At 40.6% G+C, this 24,619-nt stretch overlaps 1 protein-coding gene across 8 annotated transcripts in view; it reads right to left on the reverse strand.

Moving 5' to 3' along the window:
- The window catches only part of LOC118120868 (unconventional myosin-IXb), a 56,018-nt gene that overhangs the window by 24,549 nt on the left and 6,850 nt on the right, over positions 1–24,619 (reverse strand). For all 8 annotated transcript variants that reach the window (XR_007034811.1, XM_047342870.1, XM_035176278.2 and 5 more), the window contains exons 2-4: positions 10,117–10,337; positions 9,765–9,984; positions 9,032–9,541 (exon numbers count right to left, since the gene is read on the reverse strand). Coding sequence is in view for 7 of the 8 variants with exons in the window: in XM_047342870.1 (XP_047198826.1) it covers positions 9,032–9,541; positions 9,765–9,984; positions 10,117–10,274 (888 nt within the window). In the remaining variant the exon portion in view is untranslated. The remainder of the gene's footprint in view (positions 1–9,031; positions 9,542–9,764; positions 9,985–10,116; positions 10,338–24,619) is intronic.

The following is a 24,619-nucleotide window of genomic DNA, read 5'->3' on the forward strand; positions in this document are numbered from 1 at the left end:
CAAAAGGCCACCACAGGGGAAGTTGATTCAGTGCATGTTAAATAGGAGATTGAGTCTACCAAAAGCAGTTGCAGGGTGAATTTGATACAGTGGTGTTGGGCATGATTAGAGTTAGGGGGCACAAACACACACACACAGGGTCTGATTGAGATTCCTTAGGACGGACTGTTGACCTATTTTCAATTCCTCGGCTCCAGCATGCCTGGCTTCCTAGATTTACATACATTTTCTTGTATTACTAAAACTTTTCTTTACTCTTTACCAATTTGCACCAATATAACAACTAACCTTTATTTTCTCTGTGTACAAACAAAATGTCATTATCAGATAGTATTTCAGGGAAGTATGAGGCAAGAGCTGTTCTTGATGAAAGAGATACTATTTTTTTCTTATCAGAGAACAGAATATTTTATCTTCAGTTGACTTGGACTTGCTCAGACAAGGCTCCTACCCACCCTCTCATTTTCTGGGATGTCTTGCTCGCTCGTTTTTTTTACTCTGTGTGTATATATCACAAATTATTCTATGTGTATGTAAAGTTTTGTCATTAGCATGTAGGTACATAATGTGTAAAACTGTAGATTTATTCTAAATATATCAAATGTGCTTAAAGGGTACAAAGCCATCACTGTTCCAGCTTTGAGGCTCAGTAAAGCGTGTTTTGGTGCTCTTTCTCCAGAGAGCCTCACTGCTCAGTGCTGCCCACAGTGCCCAGTACTGTCTTGATCATCTTTACTAAACAAACATTGCAGCCAAGAAAACAAAACCCTTGGAAATCTCTGCAAAGCCCAGACCACTGTAGCATGGAGGGAATGCTAAACATGTCACTGCATCATTCGTATTCGAACATGCCCATTGGTGAGTGATCTAATTGGCTGGAAGGCTCAGCAGGTATGAGGAAACGGAGCGACAGCTTGCCAAACCATGTCCTGCGAGAAACGTGGTCTGATCTGCATTCTTATGAAATACGGGTGCTGTAACGGGTAGCTATGGAAGAAAAAGAGTGAAGAAAGAGTGAGAAGTAAAGAAGAAGAGAGAGATAGGTCACAAACAGACAGCAGGGTGGTTTAGCATTCTGCAGTGTGTGCATGCTGCGAGTATGAATAGCTAGGGACCATTTCATGACGTCCGACACTGTTTTAACTGATTCCTTTCAGTGGTGAGCTGTCACCTCTGGCAGCCTGCTCCCTCAAATATTTCTACTTCAACAGAGCCAGACGTACAAGAATAAATATCATATCCTCCTTACACACACACACACACACACACACACACACACACACACACACACACACACACACACACACACACACACACACACACACACACACACACACACACACACACACACACACACACACACACACACACACACACGGGAGTGTCTTGAGAACAGTGGAGTTTACGAGTTGTGTGTCTCAACAAGCAAGTGGGGCAGAGATGTGAAAGTATAAATTATATACTTTAAAATGACATTAAATGTTAGGCCTTGCACAAACAGGAACAAATAAAAGAACATGTGAAAGGGAACAGTGTTATGGTGTACACAAGATAAGATGTTCAAGCAAACAACAAATTAAATTTGCTGTCGAGTCTCCACAGAAACAAGTTTTTGTGCCTCGTGGGTCGTCACACTTGTCCCCATACTCTTTTTAGTTAACTACACCTAGGAGGTTATGTTTACAGCGTTTGTTTGTTTGTTTGTCAGTAAGCAGGATACCAGGAAACCTACAGAACAGATTATCATGAAACTTGGTGAACGGATGCAATATGGGTCGTAGAAGAAGCCATTAAATTCCAGTGCAGATTCGGATCAGGGGGCAGGGACCAGGAAATATTTGACACTTTTTTTTAATTTGCGTAATCTTGCATATTTAAAAATATTTTCATTGATTTCTCAGAGAATACTTCATGGTTCCTGATGAAAAAAGAAGTTTCAGTGTGTGCAAATGGATGCAGATTCAAACTCGACTTTTGCTTGTACTTGGTCTTACTACTTTAACATGGAGGTTTTGCTGCATCCTTTAAAAGTGGTGCTCAAAAGAGCTTCAGTTAAACTTTTCCACAGGCTCTGCCAAGGCTTCGACACCGACACCTCACTACAGCAGGGATACACTCACAAAAGGACTCAATAGTCCAACTGCCAAAAAACGGTTCCCACATTCACAGAGGACAACAGCAGGCCAGCATAGAAAACTCATCAAACCTTCACATGGACATGCTCACTCGTTCAGTGGCAGACACTTTTAACACAGACAACTAAAATAAATCATGGTCCTTAAGGCCAATATATTGATATGCTGTTTAATTACAGGATAAACCGGTGAACCCCTGCAGGAGGGTAATGAGCTATATAATCACCCTAGCTGTAATGTTGAGGCCAAACATCAATGGTATTTAGTGACAAAATAATCACTGTTTGTTGTTGTCCTGAATGTGAAAAAATGCTTTGGTGAGATCACATGATGTTGGCAGTGAATGAATGCAACTGCGTCTCTACACAGTTCCTCTTCTATGCTTGGCCATGCTTCAAGCTGCCACTATATCCCACCGACTACACTTAAACCCCTTGAGCTTAACTCAACTGAATTGTTAACAAAGAATTGATTCTTTGAGGTACAATAATGGCATCAACAGTGCTTAAAGGGGCTGGTGCTTAGATTCAAAATGTTGAATGTTCTGATGATATGGTCATACTGAAGCATTTCATGAATTTACTGCATGAAGATCAGAAACTAATATTTCTATATTCTTTATTGTGTTCAACAGAATGATATGGCAGTATTTTAACTGTTTATTACTTAAATAATAAATCAAACAATTTTGTTCAAGCATCGCAAACGTGAAGGATTTGCTGCTTTTCACTGTAATACAGCATATTTACACTGAACATCACTGAGTTTCATGCTGACTAACTGATAATGACATACCTAGACAAACTACACATTTACAAAGAGAAGATAATCAAATAAAAGGGCTAACAATCCCCTTATGAGACCACATTTAAGTTCACTAGATCCAGATGTTTATTTGGATCTGCACCAAATTGCACACACACACACACACACACACACACACACACACACACACACACACACACACACACACACACACACACACACACACACACACACACACACACACACACACACACACACACACACACACACACACACACACACACACCAGTCCTCTCAACATGCCTAATTTGTTAGAGTTTTTCTATTAGAAATCAATAAAGATGTTGATCATGATGGTACAGAAAGAAAAGAAAATTCCTGGATCTGCACTAAACTTAAATTGGTTATTTCCTGACCCATATCACATTCTTACACGAAGTTCCCTAGCAATCCATCCAGTAGTTTTTCAGTATTCTGCAAACTAACAGACAGACAATTGAACAACCAACCCCGGACAGAAACATAACCTCCTTGGTGGAGGTAATAACGGCAAAGCCATTATCAACTTCAGTGGAAACAAACTAACTTGTGTTGCATGACAACTGCATAGTGGAAATACAGTGGTGGCAATGTTGGTTGCGAGGGGAAAAAATTGTAATTGATTCAGTATGCAGTAGTTGATTGTAACAGATGACAGCCATTATAAGCAAAGGCAGAAAATCAGGTCAAACGCTTCCATGCACTAACATTAGCTTCATCACAGTTACAAGCAGAAGAACAAGATTCACAATAGAGTAAAAGAAACACAACCAGGAGATTAAGTTTTCAGGCACCAGTTTTGCTCCTCTTGTGGTCTGGTGTTTTACCAGATTGGAGCCATTTCAAGCTGCTCCACCCATGTCTAGATGGGTCCCACATCAAACTCCAGCTTGTGGTGTGGTCACGGTACCATTATTAGACCCTGAAGTGGCCTGCAGCATGCTGCTACATGTAAGCTGTATTCAGCCTGTAAGGAACAGCATGTTCTACTCTTTAATATGATTCTGCATGATATGATTACAGTAAGAACTTTGTCTGTGTGTGTGTGTGTTTGAGATGAATGACGCGTGCGCATGATGCAGCAACTTAAACCCAGTAATGCCAGCTTTTCCCAAGACTCACAATGCCACCCAGCCTGACCAAATATAGCTGAGGAATAAAGCGGTGCAACCCATAACTAAGAGATAAACAATGGATCAGCAGACAGAATGGCCAGTTACTCCTCTGCACTTCCTGAAAAACAATACAATACTTGGGTCTCTCCACGCCCCTCGAGGCTCTGAGCTAGGGGCAGCGAGAACTGCTGCTGCTACTTCCCGTGTCGTAGGCGCTTCCTGTTAAAGAGGGTTCCGGATGATAGGAACTTCCTGTCTGAAGTTGTGAGACATGATGGAATGGAGGAGACGGGGAACTAAGCAAGAGAGGTTTAACATAAATATGCAACAACTAGGAGGTTATATTGTAGTTACTAAGTCAAGTTTATCTCAGTGAAAACTTTGACTTTACTGTGAGATACAGTTGTACAAAAATGTTAACATCAGTCTTGCTATTTTTGGCTCTTCTTCACCACTTAAGTCAATAACATCAATGGAAACATTGACCTTGAAAGCAAATGAGAAAGAAATGAAAAATAAGTCATGACTTGCATCATACCAAACATTAAATGCTTATGAGCAAGAAAGGTGTGTCAGAGGTGTCTGGCTAAAACTACTTCCTGTCTTGTTAGAAATAGGTCATAGTACAAGGCCGTATGATTCACAATGACAACCGATACTTTAGAAACAAGCTACTCAGGTCTTCTGATGATTTGCTTTTATTTGCTCCAAAGACCAGGGCAGTATTTTCTAAATAATTTCCGGCTTGTTCTGCTGTTGATTTCTCTCTTTTAGTTAAAATTGTTAAATTTTAGTTTTCAGAGCAGGAATGAATCAAGGAAATGTTAGTCAAACAGTTGTCTTATAAATACACAGTAACAGGGAAAACTTGATCTGAATTTCCGGACTACAGACACAACTCTAATATGTTGCCTCCCATGTGTCAGCTCTCTCACCGAGGAGGACCTTGCTGACATAAAGAATAAATGGGCTTCACAGCCTGGTTAAATGAAAACGGAGACACCAAAAAAAAACAACATGTAAAAGATGATCAACCAGTTTGACCAGTTCACAAGTGAAATCGTCATTTTTAGCCGGGTAGAAGCCCATTTGTTCAAACTGCAGCAAAGCCCTAAAGTAGGGCAAAGGCTTTCCCATATGGTTTCAGGTTGGGACCATTCACTCTGCCAGCAACACAGCCCACAGCCAGAGTCCGGCACCACACACGATGAGCTCATCTCCTCAAAATGTGACCCGGGCCTGAAGACCTCCCCTATAGCTTCAGGATCCACACACACACACACACACACTTTGCATTTTCCACCACTGTAACCTGATAAGCTTCCAAGACAAAAAGAATAAACTACAAAGTAAAACAGCTCAACTTCAGTAAACCTGTCTAAAAATAGAAATCTACGCTCCATATATAACGTCTGGACTGGAAGTTGTCAGGAAACAACCACCAGAGGTAGACTTTTTGAGAGGAGAGAAACTGCAGGGAACATAGTTTTAGAGGAGTTATTGCTTCCTCTGTAAAAGGAACTTTTGTTTCATGTCAGCCATCTTAAGAGCGTGCTGCAGGAGCTGGGGGTGGTTGTCAAACAAGTCTTTTTTTAACAACTACGATCTAGGAGGGTCTCTTAGCACATAACATTGTGGAAAAAGAAATAGCTTCCTTAAACTTGTCTGATGACATGTGGATGCTGTGATACTCAGAGCTGAATCGTACATCTGTTCAGCAGCCAGGATGATTGACAGTCGGGTCAGACATGGAATCGTGTCTCCACTTCCTCAACTGACCAGGCCAGCAAACCTAAACCCGTCTCCCTGTCTGCCCCTTCAACCACAGCTCTGGACTGGGCTGACACATACACGCACTACACACGCAAAACACACACACACACACAATTCTGGGAGAGAAAACCAGAGTGGCAGTGCGTCTGCCAAAGGGACCAGAACTCTGCTGATGGAGAGGAAAATCTCTCCTTCACTTCCCCCTGCCTCCCTCCATCAGCCACCCAGAACTGAGGACTGACAGAGTGACACACATCAAGGGACCGATGCTTTCAGAAGGTGCTTATTCACATGCATGTGAAGGGAGCAGCAGTTCAGTGAATGAAAGGTGCAGTACTGAGTCAGCGAGTGTGGAGTTGCTAGGGAAATGACAGACGATGGATGGATGGATACACAATGGGTGCAACTTACTGTAGCTGCCCTCCCTGTATTATTGTCAGTAATACAACTAAATGTGGCCAGTTTCTATCAAACTTCTGTTTCCTTATTTTTTTATTAGATAGTATTGAGTGTTCCAGTGAACTTTTACGGATCAGGGGTTTTTCACTTTTCCAAAACATTTTGTACTTTGAATAAACCACATTCCTCTCACGGCTTTCCTGGCTATAAGGTCTATTCTTAGCTACATTACTGTGAATAAAACAGAAAAATATGTGGAGATTTACTTCCAGATCAGCCTGAGAGTAATTAGTTCTCCACTCCAAGGAAGGCTGTAGAACTGAAACTAGTACAGGCATTTCTGCTTTTTGTCTACATGATGGTCAGATGATTGTGCAGCCTGGGGTCGCACACTTTCATGCCACCCAGTACACTACCAACACACACACAAAACATTATGCTTAATTCATCTGAGCAACAACTGCAGGGCAGTCTAATTGTCCAGTGTTGAAGATATGCATTGTATGAGTACATTTTGAAACTACTCTCACAATGGACTGTTCCTTATAAGAGAGGGGGAGGGATGTTGAAAGCTGAAAATTACTTCACAATAATAACCCTGCTTGAAGTCTGAGGTAAATTCTTCCATATGTGAAAGTAGAGGAGACCTTGTTTTTCATTACAGGGACAAAAAAAATTAACAAAACAAAGTCAACTCTGTTTTTGCAACACAGCTCAGGGATTAAACTAAAGTACAAAACAATGCAGTGTAATAACTGACTTCTCATGATGCAACCATTACTTGTTAAACTAAAATGCCAGTCTGTGGAGCTTTTATACCACCGCCAAAGCCAAACAGTCCTCCAGGTCTGTGTAGCTCTAACAATAGAAAAATACAAAGAAAATGGAAGTAATGTAATTGTCAAATTGTCAATTCTCAGCAACATAAATATTAGCTTTTAACATCAAGATCCAAACATTATTGACATGAAATGCTGAGAGAAAGAGAAAAATCGTAAAAAACGCTCCTTTAACTGGCTTAATGGGTTCTACCCAGCCAGATCCCTCTATCAAGTTTGGTGCAGATCAGTGAAGCACTTTTTGCATAATCCTGCTGAAAATATAAACAAACAAACAAACAAACAAACAAACAACAGTGGTCTTCTTGTCTGCCCATATTTGTTTTGTCTGTTTTTAATTAACCCTGACGGTTTCACTGTGTGCTGCATAAGGGACAAATAATCAAAGTTGAATAATGTAAGTTGTAATAAGTTCTAGCTTGTAAAATATGAACATTTATTACATTTAATTGACAAAACTATATACGTGATAATACACAATCTATAGACAAAGTAATTGATTGTTTAATTGAGAGAACAATAAGAAGATATTGATTTTGGTAATTTCTAAATGTTAGTTGCAGCCCTACAGTTTATGATGTTTTGACATAATGTGAAATGTGTGTTTTCAATGTTAAGTCGTAAGTGAGAAAAGATGTTTATTCTGTTGGTGTGATTAGTCTGATTAGCGCTGCCTTACCCTGTGCACCATTGAGACAGTCACCGTGATTAATCAGACAACTAAGCAACGTCAACAGCCTGTCTGACTCAGACGATCAGACTGCCGGCGTCTGCCTGTTCACAGTCTGCAAAATGAGCACCTACATTAACAGCCAGCTGGCCTTAACACTGCAGTGAGAATAATATCATAGAAAAATCTATTACATTTCCCCCACAGCGCCTGTCTCTTTAACTGACACAAGGTTTACCGTCTCAGTTTGTCTGTAGCTTTGGTTTACTCTGTCCTGTCAGCGGTTGTAGAGAACAAGTCAGTACAAGCTTGTATTTTCTCAAAGCAGGAAGAGAAGCGCAGTCACCTGACCAATGCGGCAACAAAGAAACACCAGTGTTTGTTCAACAACAGCTCCAAATGACATTTATGTTTTTCAAACAGAATCTAGAAAATATTGTTCCAAGAACATTTAGCCAACAAGGCAAAGATTAGCGCGTTGATTGGAAGTATAAGTTCATAAACATCACTGTTTGCTCTAAACTACAGAGACACGGAGAACAAACAAACAACCCTGTCTCCTCTAGATTCCCACACAGCGTTTTCAAAGACAAGAGGCCACATGAAAAGGTTTATGGTGCAACTTCCCATCCTCTTTTTCATTTCTTCTTTCTGAGTACACCATAGTCTTAATGCTAAAGGGTTTTACACTGTACTCGTTTCCTTATGGCCCATAACCTCAGCCCCTGAGCTAAAGAGCCATTAAGTCACTGAAAATACATTTGCTCTTTGCAGAACGGGCTTTGATACCTTTATATGATTTTTATGATTACACTACACATACATCCTGTGTGTGTGTGTGTGTGTGTGTGTGTGTGTGTGTGTGTGTGTGTGTGTGTGTGTGTGTGTGTGTGTGTGTGTGTGTGTGTGTGTGTGTGTGTGTGTGTGTGTGTGTGTGTGTGTGTGTGTGTGTGTGTGTGAATATGATGAGTCAGTTGGTGAATAGCTGTCATTGTTAGATCTGGTTTATTCAAAACACTGATACTTTTCACACCTGACTGAAGCTACTGCAGAATGGACACCAAGCATGAATAGCATGAATAGCAAAAACGTAAATAACTCTGGGATACTAAATATTTGATACACGTGATATGAGATGATTTCCATGTGACTGATGAGTCAAACGGATGAAACGCTCAGAGCTCATGGAGAATCACCACACACTTGTTTCATTCTTTGTTTTGTTTTGCCCTTATACAAGACCAACACCATCTTTTATACCACAGACGTTAGCACATCTGTCATCTCACGTCTTACCTCCAAGACTGGTCCAGCCCCCAGTATGGTCCTCTCCACCCCACTGGCATAACCCTTCTGGCTGAGTGCGGTCAGACAGTGGATCAGGAAGTTGGTACTCTGGGTCTTGCCTGAGCCACTTTCCCCAGAGATGACGATGCACTGGTTGACTCTCTTCCTGAGCATGGCATAGTATGCCACGTCTGCGATAGCAAAAATATGAGGCTCCAATTTACCCAGCTGGTGGTTCTCGTACATCTTGACATACTTAGGGTTGTAGATTGGCAAGAACTTGAAGGGGTTGATGGCGATCAGGATGCTGCCTGCATAAGTGTAGATCTTTTTCTTGTAAAAACGTGTGCGCAGGTTATTTAATATCCTGTCCTCATTGAGGGCGGGCAGGTTGCAGAGGTCTGCAAAGTCATCCTGTGGGGGTGGCAGGAAACCCCTGGCAGCTAGCCGCTGTACCTCCTGCTCCTTGGTCACAGTAGGGAGGTGGACATAATGAATAGTACCATCATGGTTCCTCTCCTGGGTCAGAGAAAAGAAAAGAAAAATGGGTTGTTTACTGTTGACACACTATCTTTATGAAGTAGATAAAAATAACGGGTGACAATGTGTTAAACTTGTTTGTTGTTTCTCACTGAAAATTACTAAAATGTCAAAGAGGAACAGTCTGGCAGTGAGAGGATTTTTCTCAGTGGTTTACATCCACTGGTTGACAGAAAAGTGAAGTGTGTTCTTTCAACTCTACCTGCAGTAAGAAGTAAAAGCCGAGTCTCTGATGGTGTTGCTCTTGGGCTTTCCGAGGCCACAGCAGAAACCTCTGTACTGGCTGGTCTCCGGCCTCCAGCACCCACTCCTCGCCACCACATTCCTTCACCTCCGCCAGCACATACAGACGACCAGGGTCCAGCCCCAGCACAGTGGCAGCATCCGTGATCACAGAGGCTGCTGTTGCATCCTTCTGCACTCTGATTAATTGATAGAAGAATTTACAGTCTGATCAATACTAAATGTTGTTGTTTTTTATGAAATAATACAGAAAATTAGTTTTAGATGAAAATAAAACCAGTTCTTTAGCAGTAACATTGTGGAACACTCACCTGAGGTTGCAGCAGTTGGAGGGCTGGGCAGTCAGTCGAGGGTAAATCTGGAGCAGGTACGAGCGGTCATCGTGATCGTTAAGGTTAGCTGGCCCATTCCCCCCTCCTCCTCCACCTGCGATCGTTGCCATGGTGGCAGCGCCATCTCTGACACTCATCCTGAGCCAGGGGGAGTGGCCTCAGCATGCCGCACCCAATGTCTCCCTCTCACCACGCAGCACCTGGAAATTACAGGTTGTTTGATAACCATTAACAGTCTGACAAGTATGAATATTGACACTGGACCATAATAGAGACAAAAGTGAGTTTATAACTAAAAAAGTCAATAAAAGAGTGAAGAGTGACTTTCAAGCCACCCATTATCTATTCAACTAAACTCTCAGCACTGGTGTATTGCCAGTAGAAATCCAGTAAAAAAATCTTAAACAGAGAGAGGTTTCCAATATAAAGCATTACAGCTTCCTGAGAGCCTAAACAAATGCCCAAACAATGTGTCATTGCCGGTCCGAGCAACCATTTTAAAACGCAAACAAAATAGTTGACTTTTAAACAAAGTCTCAAACCAAACAGAAATCTCATCCTTGGAATCTGATACACTGAGTTTTAGGTTTGGCACATTATGCAACTCTTCAAGAGAGATATGGGTGAGGCCAAACAAGTAAATGTAAAAGTTTATATGACACAGGCCTCAAAAATAGGCAACACATCATTTTTGAGGCCAGTTTCCTATCAGGTTATGTACTCTACTAAGCCTCTTTCCTTCTAACGAGTGATTTATCATAAACAGATGTTACATTTATGTGGATCTGGGAAATGTCAGAAATATACTCCAACACAAACTGAGAGTGTGTCTAACATTTACCAATCACAGATGAATTGTTTCAGAAGAGGAATTGAGTGAGAAACCACAGAATGTAAGGTGAGAAATCAAGCACCATGTTGTGAGAAGTGTGAGGTTAACAAATGTAGCCTCCTGTTCCACTGGTTAATTGGTTTGTCTAGATGCCCTGGTATGACAAAACTCTCATTTTGAGTTCAGAACTTTAAAATGTTTCAATTTATAACATTTACTAAACGTTTACCCAGATTCTGCTCCAAACTAATTAACAAAATGTTTAGGTCGTTGTTGGTATGACTTCATTTTGCTGATGACCCAACAGTTGAAACTTTGCATAGAGCTTTTTGCATACCAACAACAACCAACAAGACACGTTAGAATGATCTGTCAACTGCAATTAAATGCTATATATGTGAATTTATGATTAATTTATACTGACTAGGCAAGCAGGTGGAGTGGATGGGGCACTGTGGTTGATTTAGTAAATGGAGAGATAACACCAATCAATTAGTCGAGTAGAAGGTATAATTTCAGTCAGCCACAATTTCCTTTGGTTAACTACTGCCCTGGTTACCATTTAGGCTTTAAATTATCATTTGAAAAAAGACGTGTATCAAGGGACATCCATATATGGGTCTACTATTTATTTACAGAATAAAATTGCTTATTACACAAAATAGACTTGTATTGATCTGTCAAATATTATTATTTAACTGCAAATGATTCTATATTCCATTTTAAACATTAATGTAACAGCCAACTACTATGTATGTGTAGATATAGTGGAGTAAATGCATCCTGAGAACAGAATTAGGTCACACTGTGTGTGTTGATATCCGACCCTCTTTATTGTTTATTTTGGTAACCAGTCCGGGTACACATTCATGTTCGTGCATATGAGTCCATCCCTATGAAACTGTTGCCCCACCCGACATTTATAACCCAAGATGGCTCCAACTTCTATCTCAAGTCACGTTAAAATGACACTATTGACACAATTTTTCCATATGGTAACGTCTTTTAGAGCACACGGACACTGCACACACCTTTCACCTGACCACCACAGTGCTGTTAAGCCAAAAACCCAGCTTCGACTTATTTTTATACAATATAGGGGCTACGTATTGCATCTTAAAACTGTTGACACTTGACATGCTACCTAGCTGCAATGCAAGCCCGTTGGGGGAGTGTGCTGTCCTCAGGGCTGCAAGACTTCGCACAGCCTTAAAATAAGTTTTAAAACATAATATTATCACAAAAGCATTTCACATAGATGCTCAGACTCTCAAAGAGAGGAGGGAGATGTTGCAGATTAGCTTTTGTTTTGGTCGGAGAAGCTGGTGCTAGTGCAACATCTATTTTCAGTGAATATCATATATATAACCTTTAATTCTGCAAACCACTGGTACAGTAATGATTTCATTTTAACGGTTGTGATGAAAGAGCTGACCAAACTGTGTCTGATCAGTGAGATTAAATGATAACAAAAAGCTAAATAACACAGAAAAACAGTATCTGTATTGTAACATGGAGAATAATCACTCAACACACACAAGACAGGGTTTAATTTGTCTGTCTGCAGTCAAATCGTGCCCAACCCATAAATATCTCAACATTTTAATCTTAGTTGAATACATAGGGAGGCTAAACTTTCCTCAGCTGATGCTAAAACAGCTGCTAACAGTGACATGTGCCCAGAGGAAGACATGAAACAAAAATTTCGAAGCAAGAATGTTAAAATAAAAAGTAGCACCACATTATGACATTTACAATGAAACATTTTAAGATGATAAAAACAAACTTCAACTGGATGATATTTGAATGAGAGAAAGTCAATTGTTAAATGCAGCAAATTTCCAGTTTATGCTGTTTTCTTGCATCTAAAAATAAACATCAGTCATCAGACTAGGTCAGAGACATAAAAAAAAAATTTCCATTTCAAAATAAAAAACAGAGTTGTATTCCTGTTGCTCTAGAAAGCACATAATCCTGGGTACAGGACTCAGACATCTGCATCAGTGGTGGCGATGACTTGCATTTAATAACACTGCTGCAAACTGTTATCACCTCACGTGTGCAGAACCGTCGCCACTGAAACTGACGTCGCAGCTGAAGATTCTGCACAGAAATTGAACCCTTCCGCTCAATGATAGCAACTTATGGTAAACCACAGTGGTTTAATGACGCCTACAGTGATGTTTGACGTAGAACTCTTCACCACAACAACTTATCCATGGATAACTTAATTTTCTCTCCTCGCAAACGACCCACACAAAAGGTCTTGTAGCATCAGAGCAGACCATTAACTGAGAACACAGAAGAGATTTGTTCAGTCCTTACTACGGATATCAACGATTTCCTCTCTGAGGTGAAGCCGCCTTCAGGACGTACCAAACTCTAAAGAAACTAAAGGACAAACGTCTTGCTGATGAATCACAAGACTGCCATCGATGCCATAAAACTGACTGGAGACAACATTGTCCTGACCAATATGAATTATTGGGGCTGATACTAAAGAGTAAACAATTTTGGATACCAATATATTTATGCTAAAAGATTATTCTAAAGATGTCATTATGAAACCCTTATGAGAAAGAAATGTTATTGAGGCTTTATATTTTACAGTTCAATCCTAAACTTTATTCTAAATAACTGTAAATAAAAAGATAATATAAGAAAATATACATTTGTTTAGTAAAATGTAAACATGATAGCACATCTTTTCTACATTGTTTATTCAGCAAACATAAACGCTGATACTGATATGTCTGTGAAAGGCTCATATCACCTGATTTTTATCAATCAACTGATAAATCTGCCAGGCTCTAGTCAGAACTTTTACATGCTCTTCTGTTAAAGTTTAAGATAAAGATTTCAAAGCATAACTTAGTTCTAGTGACATTACACGTCCGTGTTCTCGTCTCATAAAACCAACTCTTGAAAGAGAGCAGTTGTTTCCAGGCAGTAAAGCAGCTTTCCACACCACAATCTACTGTGCAGTAGCAGTGCAAAACTATATAGGGCCAACACTACTCTGTAATTTCCACTCAAATAATCATACAATCTTACTTCTTCATATACCTACAAGTTAACCCCAAACTCAATTTACTGACAGTGTCAGATTATTTTGCCAGACTGATGACATTTTCACATCATCACTGTCAAACAGAAAGCCTGAGCGACACCTCTGATTGAGGTTAAAGTCGACGCTTTGAAGTGAAGTGCTGAGGTATTTCTGAACTGATTCAATCTTAGGAGCACAGCCAGAGGAATATGATCCAGGTTAATGCTGTCTGTAAAAAACCTTAATACAGTTCTATAGTTGTGTGTGAGTCACACAGACAGCAGCTGGGTAAAGTTTGGTCTAATGATGGATCACATAGCGTGGCTTTGCATCAGCATTGCATGCTGTGTAAACTGTAAGCCATCCTTGGAGAAACAGGAACCTGGTTTAAATCACTGTATGGCAGACAGACTGCATTGCTTTGGTAACCCGATCCAAGGACGGGTCCTTTGAGCCTACAGTTTATCACTTCTATCATTCAAGCAAAGACAGTTTATTTTCTCAACCTGAATAATAAGACATGTTATACTCTGAGATATGCCCAAAATAAGCAGGCCGAGGGAGAAGAGTGTGTCACATTTGCATGCGTTATGAAACCAAGTTCTCCATTTCGGGTTTATTTTCACTGAAATTTCCCAATGACTGATATAACTCATGAGCTCAGCACAGTTATCATAAGTAACCATTCACAAATTGATAAGGCCTCGGCTCCTTTCAACTGTGTGAATTTTATGGTTGAAGAGATAGCGTCTTGTGTCTTACTCTACTGCGTCTTCATGGGAACTTTTGAAGAGGAAAGAGTTACATGACACAATCACAAACAACAATCAAGAGATATCAAACCAAACCAGTTAGTGCTGCTAGTAACTGGTTGGTCAAGCAATATATCTGGATTCATTTTAATTGACCCATTTACTCGTGTTACCATCAATCTCATCATCATCAATCTTGTTAATCTTCTGTTAGTAAATATTTATTTAAAAAGGCAATAACAGGAAATAGTTGTTTAACACATGCTTAATGACACAGAACCCTCTATACTAAAAATGGATCAAATACTGAACTGCACAAGAAAGATATCTTGACATAGCCAACTCTGGAATAATTTAGGTCACGGTAGAGAATTAGAGGAAAAATAGAGCAACTTGAGACACATGAGCTTGTATCTTTGCCAGGCGAGCTGACCACAGTCCCAAAAACATGCAAGCCTGTAAAATGCCAAGGCATGCAAAACTGAAGAGACCACAAAAGACGGCATCATCATTATCCTCCATCATGAGCTCTGTCTGGTTTAAATCTGTCCCTTTTAACTCCCAAGCTGCTCTCTCGACTTGTTTGAAAAGAGCAAATATAAAGCTACGGCATCTGTGTACATGATATAAATCATTTCATTTGAATATATGTGGCTGTGCAGAGAGCGAAAAGGTGGTGACAGAGAGAAAAATTGTACAAAGAAAAAGAGAGGAAGACAGAGGGAGAGGCAGCCAAGAGAAATGTAAACATCTAAAAGTGAGACAGAAGAGAGAGAGGTCCCCAGGGACAATCAAAGGAGGCGGAGGCTTTGAGATAATACAGCTTCCTGCGTGCAGAGGAGATCCTCTGTGAGGATGCCCGGCATTCCACAGATAAGAACTAGGGTTGTCTGCTTTGCGTAGGCTAAGCCTGGCACTTTAGCTGCTTATTGGGGGTGGATGGGTAGACTTGGTAGCACAGGACTGCAGGTAGGGGTAGAGAGGGACTCTTTACCTCGTGGCCAGGACGAGCCATTAACAAGCACCTAAAACCATTTTTTTAAAAAAGGACTCATCCCAACTAACCCCTCATTATCCAGCCAAGGAGAAGAGGCGTTCTGTAAGTTAATTCCATATTACAGTCATCAACAACATAAATGAAAGTGGGGATGAAATAGTTACAGGTTTCATGGTGTACCGTAAAATGCCTGACAGGTATTTGTACTGTATAAATCTTTAATTACTATGACTAACGTGGTGATTTGGTTGGTACTGTAAGAACATGAGCTGCTAATGCTCTGGCTATAGATAGCAATTGCTAGTATCCACTGTCGCCAAATTACACACATCTAACAAACACAAACATTTGAAGTCGACCTCTGCACTTGATGTAATGAGTTGTCGACCGTCTCTATTCCAATCCAGCTCTACTTGTGACATGATAATTTTTGCAACAATAATAGTAATATAAAGTTTTCACACCATTTCAAAGATGTAGACACGTTGCTCAGCTCAATCAGCACAACAGAAATTTTATTTATCACCACTTGTTGTCTCTAAGGCCACACGTGTTTGTGTGTGGGCTGCTCCTCTGATTTTCAATCCTCTGCCACAGGGGAACTATTAGAGATGTTCTTGTGTGAGGCTCAATATTTCAATAATCTAGGGTGTCAACAGGGAATGATGGCCCATTTTGATATGCTTTAAATCTGGCGGGCATCATTTTGAAAGGGCAATGCTGTACCCAATCTCTGATCAAATGCACACACACAGTTAATACTTCACTGTCAAAAAAAAAAGTATAATTTCATATAACCTAAGCTAAAATGATAGATGGTCACTGACAGTGAATGAAGCCAGCCAGGTCTGTCTCCCCCGACCACCTTCAAAGAAATAGCTCCACCCATAGAAGAAGCAGGAAGAGGAGGAGCAAAACTAAGTCTACAGTGCCAATTAGTGGATAGAGAAAAGAAATGTTTTGCCTTTATATGGCCAGTTGTTGTAGTGTTTATCATCTCACTTAAAATGAGTGTAAGCCTTGAGTATTATTTTCTACGTCTGTGGTTACACACAGTAAATTTTCCTCCTAATGGACCTCCCAAGACTGGCACATACTCACACTCATATATCATGCAGTGTGTAAACAGAGCAGCCAGTCAGTGCTGAAACTTCACCGGCTGACTCTGGGATCTTACAGGAAGTGAATGACCCAGTGACGCATACAAGGTCAACAAAGTTCAACAGGATTTGTCTCTCTGCGCTTCTCACTGATGTCAACTCTACGTCTCACACTCCAATACACACACCTACCCACACCCACACACACACACACACACACACACACATAGAAAGAAGTGAATCAAAAGGAAACAAGTTATGATGTCAGCAGTGTGTGTGGACCCAAGATATGGTGACTCCCATCATTCCCTCTTCAGCATCACAGGACTAAATCTGGTGAGTCAGGGCTACAAGCAGCTCCCATCATGGAATTAACTAGTAACTCACATGACAATGAGTGTTACAATCCGTTATGGAGTCAGACATTCTCAATCACATTTACGGACAACATCGGAAGTTCTTTACATTGATTAAAAAACTTAACTAAATAACGTCCCTCTCATAGCTAACGACTTAACTAACTTCAAATGACAAAGACAAATAAAGGTTCCCTGTATTATTAAAAGGATTATGTTAATTACCAAGTCATATACAGTGAGGGAAAAAAAGGGGAAATAGGCAAGGAGATAAAGAGTCAGTAATGCTGACCTCACCAGATGGGTTGCTTTAAAACTTGACGGTGGATGTGCCCGACCGTTGGTGCCGGGAAGATCACCATAATGACAAAAATCACAGTTTCATGCTTAGGACATGAGGTATTATGAGGTCTTACTAATGTACTTTACTTGCTATCAATGCAATGCTTAAAAGAAGTACACAGGAAATATGATCCGCAACCAGAGGGACACACACAAGGTTCACCAGATGCCTCATCCTCCTCCATCGCATTATCGTAATTTGATTGGTTAGGGCTTGCACTTGCTCTAAGGTCTCTCAGAGTGAACGAATATACGGTGTGAAAGGTTTCAAAAAGCACACTGGCTAAAAGATCTTAAAAGACAGTGGATGGAGGCAAACTAGGTCCCTGTGCGAGTTATTTTTGTGTAGACATTAGTAACTGTGAAAATGTAGTTACAAATCTAAAAAGACTACAGTACAAAAGTTACCAATCATTTTCTTCCTCAAATAGCCTCAATGTTAGATAAATGTTTTCCACATGTGTCCTATATAGGTCATTCCAGGGCTTTGATGAAGCATTTTCTTTTTAATAAATTGATTTATCAGATGCAATAAATTTTTTTATAATTCTGATATCTTTGGTGAGCTTGATTAAAATGTAAATAGACTCTGTGGGTTTACACTACACTTGTTCCAACAACATGTGTTTGTAATGATGGACCAGCCAAAGGCTTTGTGTGGCTGGGGAGGGTAATCATTTGAACATCTGTCTTCAAGTTAAATGTAATCATTTAGTTTTTTAACTGGATTTCAAACATTTCAAAAATACCCAGGTCCATCTACAGCCTCTCCAGGGTACATCTGTGTGCATGGCGGCAAATCCATAGAGGCCCAGCTCCTTTTCTCTCCCTGCGGAGAGGGGAGCTGGGGCCACTGAAGTATCCATCACCACTACAACTCTCTCTACATGACCTAATGGAGATGAGAGGGACTGGCTCTTTGCCAGAGCAGGCTGCATTGTCCTCTGGGCACAATGAGAGGCAGAAGCAAGGGAAGTACAGATTCACTGTGTGCATGAGTGTGTTTGTCTGTCTGTGTGTAGATTTCAGACCATGCATGTGTGGTGTGTGTATTCTCTTAGGTATTCATAAATGCACTCAGGACTTGTGTGAGAGAGAGATTGCTCCTGTTGCTGCTGATGGTAAATCAGCCTCAGGGTTGAGGCTCTATAGGAAGTGCAGATGCACCCAAAACATCTGTGAAAGGATCAGAGCCCTCCTACTCCAGCCATGTGGCCTATTGAAAGATGCAGCCTTTTGTTGACGGCGACCAAAACCTCAATCAGGGAATTAACTCATCCAGCAGACACCAACTGGGCTCAATAAGACAAACGCAGATAGAGAACTATGAGGAGAAAGTGAAGGAAAAAAAGGAAAAAAAAAAAAAAAAAAGGTACTAAAAGCTCATCTCCTCCCCCGTCTTTGAGTCAGCTCCCAGGCTGGCCGACCACAAACAATAAAACCAGAGCTGAGGAGCATCTGCTGCCTCCATCTAAAGCGGAGGATAAAAGGAGGAGTCACGGGGATCCAGTCTTTGACTTGTTGATATTACCCTATTTATTCAACATGGAGCTCAAGCTCATGCTCAGAGTCACGTTCTCTTCTACAAGTAACCTGCTAGAAATGGAACATAAAATGCAGAGTTAGATATTATAGGTAATAGATGGTAAATTTAAGATGGACTGTGATGGATTCTTTTTTGATAACTCCCTATCACATTGACATGGGCTGTATATTTTCCATAATGTAACAATCAAAAAACACCTATTCTTTCAAATTATGCTCCATTACTCATTTTGTTGGAGAGTGGAGGAGAGCGAATGTGACACAGATCGATCTCGTGTGTGCACTGATGAGAGCCACAGATCTAATAAAGTGCTCAAAACAAAGCCCAAACTGAGACATGGAGGCTTTTGCCCACAGTTCACCATATGACAAGACAAAGATGATGGGAGATAATGTCTGTTTTTGCGACTAACATGATCATTTTATATCTATTTATAGCCATCTATTAATTTAATTTACACAAAAAACGTGCTGTATTGTCATATGAATCCTTATGTGGATATGAAATGACCTAAGCTATATCAGGATATGTGATTCTGATCAAAGCCCTGACTGTGACTGCTTAGACTTCCAAACCACAACTAAACTAAAGCTAGCCGTCCAACTGTCACATTAAATAACCATGACTGCGAGGGACAGTGGTAATCAATAACACCATGGTCATCTGATGGCACTGCATTGATCCTCCACTGCAAATATCATGTGTCTGGCTCAAGTATTGACAAACAGAAGCCGATTGCTGTTCATTTCACATCCCTCGGAGGTAGGTATGACCCCGTATCACACGCAGATCATTCCCAGTCAAGCGAGAGGGGAGAACCACAACAGCTGGAGCTAGCTGCAAACAGAGTGGACAGACTAATTTAAAACAACATGAAATCGTGGCTGTATTACTCCTCTAAGGCCCCCCTGTGTGTCAGTGTGTTCGGCTGTTGCTTGAGGCGATCCTACATTAGTTTCAGAAACAGCTTTATGAACTCCCACTTCATGTACGTTTCACTGCAGGTCAGTAATCTAAGAGGCCTGGGTACAGCCTTACACTACTCCCCCGTGTCTCACCACCCGTCTGCCTCTGCTTTGTAGCGCTTTGTTTTTAACTGCATCCTTAACTGTGCCCCTTTTCCCCTCCATTCCACTGTCTTTCACAGGATCTCCCCTAATGCTACCCTCCAATGCCTCTCTTTCGACCCCCTGCTAGTCACCCCCTTCTGCTCCCCCCCTGCCAAACATTTGGCACTGCTGCTTTAACACAGTCCAGATGCCAGGCCACACTGAGGAGAGGAGAAGCTTAGACTTGAGGAAAGTCTGCTTCCCATGAAAAACAATGCGCTGGTGTTTTGGATTTGCATATAATGTCACTTTACTAAACAGTCACACAGTCAGTCAAACCAGAGGAAATACCCCCAGTGAGCAGAGCAGAGATGCCAACAAAACAGATGTGAGTGTATCACACAATAATATGAATGCTTTGTATTTAAACCAATCTTATCTCCTTCAGTTTGCTCTGTTGCAACCGACATGCAAATACAGGACATGCAAATTCCCCCCCAAAAGAATCCAACCTTTAACGTCTGCATTGCACAGATTCAAATCTCAAGGTTCTTTCTTCCAGAGGTTAACGCAGGGATAAGACGAAGCATAGCAACCAAGACGGTATAGAAAACTTTATGTTTTTAATCAGTGTGATGTGCTGAAACTCTAGATTCAAAGCAGCAGTGTCCACATGAAATACACCAGACCAGTGAGGCCTTAGCATGTCTGACTTAATGCAACCCAGAAGTCTCTGCTCAGTCTGATTGGCTGCTTTGGGATTCCTCACTGGTTGGTGGTGACAGTAGATTCCGGAGAGCTTTCTGGACCAGTCATCTAAACCATGTTGGATTAATAGACTAGTTTAGGGCCGCAATAAACAAATAGGGTGTAATGAAAACATGAATAGCATTAATATCCCATTTTCTTGTTGTTTCCCAACATTTCCAGCAGCTCCATAAACAAAATGTAGTTTTAGTTATAAATTGATTTTATTTTTAACATTTTATCTCTGTAGATAATGCTAGTAGGCTTTTCCAAATGATGCAAAAGATAAATTTTTGAATCTTTGGGGCAGTGATTACTGTACTGTGTTGTATTGTGCAGACATTCATGTTGTGTCCATCCACTGTACATGCAATCACTTTAAAGATAGATGATTAAAGGATAATCTCCTTTTGTGTCAATCGACTGTAAATGCAATCATTAAAAAAAAGATGATTAAAGGATGATCTCCAGTTAAGGAAACACTTCCTTCCTATTCAGCAGGATAAACTCCACGTGCAAACACACAAACATACAGGACGCCATCTGGAGATGTGGGGCAGCTGCAGGCAGAAATCAGGAAGAGGAGAAAAGGAAGCAAGGGGAAGGAGGCACACAGAGGGGATTATTGTACACGCTCACTCATGTGGGCTACCCTACTCAAAAAAACACTTGTCCAGACACATGACTCCATTGTAGCACCAGAATAGTCTAGTAGAATAGTTCATAGCTATTTAAAATCTCTTACCCCTGCGACCAGTTATACATGCCACACTTTTCTTTGTTCCTGACAAAATAAAAAAGTCCTGGTTACAATGCTTATGTCTTGATATCAAAATCCTGCAACACAGGTAGCAAGAGGAAACTGAGATTTAAACTGTCAAACACAGACTAAAGCATCTCTTCTCTGCTGTGGCCAAGTTTTGTTGTGGGTGTCTTAATATGTTCGACTCACTGAGAAAAATTGCAGTTCATAAGATTACTCAGCCTACATTTAATAAATACTGTGACCTCAGTTTGAACCTAAAAACAGGACAAATAACAGCAGGAGGGAAAACTATAAAGAGCTTGTGATGACAGATGTGTAATGAAAAACAAATAACTAAAGAGAAATGGCATAATGTAATGTACAATAGATTATACAGTGTGCAGTGCAGCTAGATTAATCTATTGAGCATCTTTCCTGCGGTGCGTCCTGATGATGTTTGGCTGGCCTGAAAAATGTTCACACATACGTGTGGATGGTAAGCATCTTAGGATAATCTGTTCATGTAGACCTCCAACAACCTTTTTCTAAATCTACCCGTCCACACTGGTTCAAAGTGGACTGGACAATAACAGGAGAAAGAATTAAACCAATGATGGTTAAGATACAAAAAGAAAATACTAATGATAGATTTTTTTCCCTCTGATCCCTTTCTTTTCTTTCGTAAAGATCACATGAGATCTGTCAACACTCCCCCTCTCTCACCTGTGCCAGAAATCCTGGATGACTTTTTCAGATGAAATGTAACTTACATATGGAGTCGTTCATCATGGAGTCGGACTGCTCGGTAAAAATAGAGTAAAAACAAACAGAGCAGAGCCGAGCCGAGCCAACAGAGAGCTGACAGCCAAGGTCTACTGTTCCTGCTCCATCTCTCTTTCATTCCACCTCTCTCCCCATCTGTGCCTCCCTCATCTGTTCTCCTCTGTGCTTTGATATTTCACTTTTCTTGTCACCCTCCACAGCCTTTCAGGTATCCAGTGGTGAGACTGAGTTCCAATCGGCACAAAGAGTTCAACACCAATTCTGAACACAAAATACCTAAAAACACATGTATTTTACTTTATATATATATATATATATATATTCAGACTGGAAGCATATGTTAAAGGCCCACATAAATCCAGTCAAACAGAAAAATGTATATATATATATATATATATCATGTGCCATTGTTCTCACAAAGACAACCAAGATTGGTCACAGAGGATCGTGGGGCAAAACATTAAAAAACTTCCTTAACACAAATAACTAGATCAAACCATGATCAAGGCAATAATGTGAGCAGAGTAAACACCATACTTTGTTCTAAGAACGTGATTTACCTTGTCGTCACAGTAACTATGTTATGAACTACATTTTTAATTGGTATAATAGACAAAAAGCACAATAAAATACTTGAATACACATCTTCGACTAATCACAAGAACAAGCATCATGTGCTTCAAACTGTGCCATCCAGTGACCTCGGTAACACAGTGGCTTGCCTCCGCCCTGGCACATGTATTGGGAATGGTTTGTCATCTCTACCAGCTTGTTTGACTGAGGTTATTCATTTTTTCCTCTGTCAATTCAAAGGCAGCGAGTAAGGAGGGGCGCTGGAGTCTGTTTCTTTTCTGTGTCAATACACAGACACCTTTAAAACTTGGAGGATGGTATTGTGTGGGTAATGTTAAATTCCCTTTATAGAGACCGTTATAGGGACTTCACTATTTTCTCTTCTGTACTTGCATCTCCAAAATATGAATGGGACATGTAAATAAAGGGTTAGGGTGTTTCAATAAGGAAACACAAATAGAGATAACAGCTAGTACTATAATTTCACTAGTAATTAGATAATCATCATGCAATGTCAATGTATCTCTGTCATACAGGCAGGAGTTTTTTTTTGTAAGTATTGAAGAACTGCAAAGCTTTAAATTCACTAATATGATCTCAGCTATATGCCATTTCAGGAATTTACAATTAAACATGGAAATTGTGGAACATCTGGTTTGACTAAAGTGTAAAATAAATCAGATGAAGTTATTAAGTTTAGGGTTTCTTCAAACAGCTTGTTTGAGGAAGTGTTTTAAATATGTCAACATTCAAGCAAGTTTAGTCAACAAACAGACCCAATATTCTTATGGCCAGTTTATTAACAAAATTCCTTAGCATTATGGATAGATTGTGTTTCCTAACAATGGCATGGACGTCACGATGATGGATGTTTAGGTAGTTAACGATGATAAAGTCAACCTACTGAGTGATGCCTTATCATAAGGTTTTGTCGCCCTCAGAGCTGAGCAATGGTGCACTGCAACAGCAAATAGAGCCTCAGGGTGTGCCTTCTCTCTGCCCATAATCCAGAGCCAAGGGCAGGAGAAGTGTCCGCAGAGAGGATGGAGGGGGAGGTTATGGCACTCACCACAGCCATGAGCTAGTCGATCTGCATCCACACACACTAGCCCTTTTTGACCAGGGTGAACCTAGTGCTAGGGCTGGTTTAGAGTTGGCTCAACTTGCTAAACTTTTAAGAACCAGTTTGCTTTTCCAAGGGCTAGAGCCACGGCATTATGTCACTGTATGTTACTCGTACGTCTCTGATTTCCCAGCAGCACTAACCCCGCCTTAACGAACAACATCAACAATGGTGGACTACAGTGTCTCTTTTCAACCATGTTGGTTCACTTTGTTAAAAGCATTCTTTGCAGACTACACACGACACAAGCAGTTCTTTCTTGTAGACCAGGGGGTGTTGGTCCCTGAGTCGAACCAGTTTTCCTGCCTAAGATCCAGTTATTTGGCTGTGGAAACAAATGGAACTGGTTCGAGACTGGGCAAAATGTCCGAGCCAGCCCTTGAACTGCCTCAGTGGAAAAGGTGTAACATACATAGAGATACACACACTGACCACTGTGGCTGACGTTGTGAATAGCAAGTGACAAAAGGCTTCAGCACAATTGTTTA

The sequence above is a fragment of the Hippoglossus stenolepis genome, chromosome 14 (assembly GCF_022539355.2).
Source record: "Hippoglossus stenolepis isolate QCI-W04-F060 chromosome 14, HSTE1.2, whole genome shotgun sequence".
In the NCBI taxonomy this organism is placed as follows: domain Eukaryota; kingdom Metazoa; phylum Chordata; class Actinopteri; order Pleuronectiformes; family Pleuronectidae; genus Hippoglossus; species Hippoglossus stenolepis.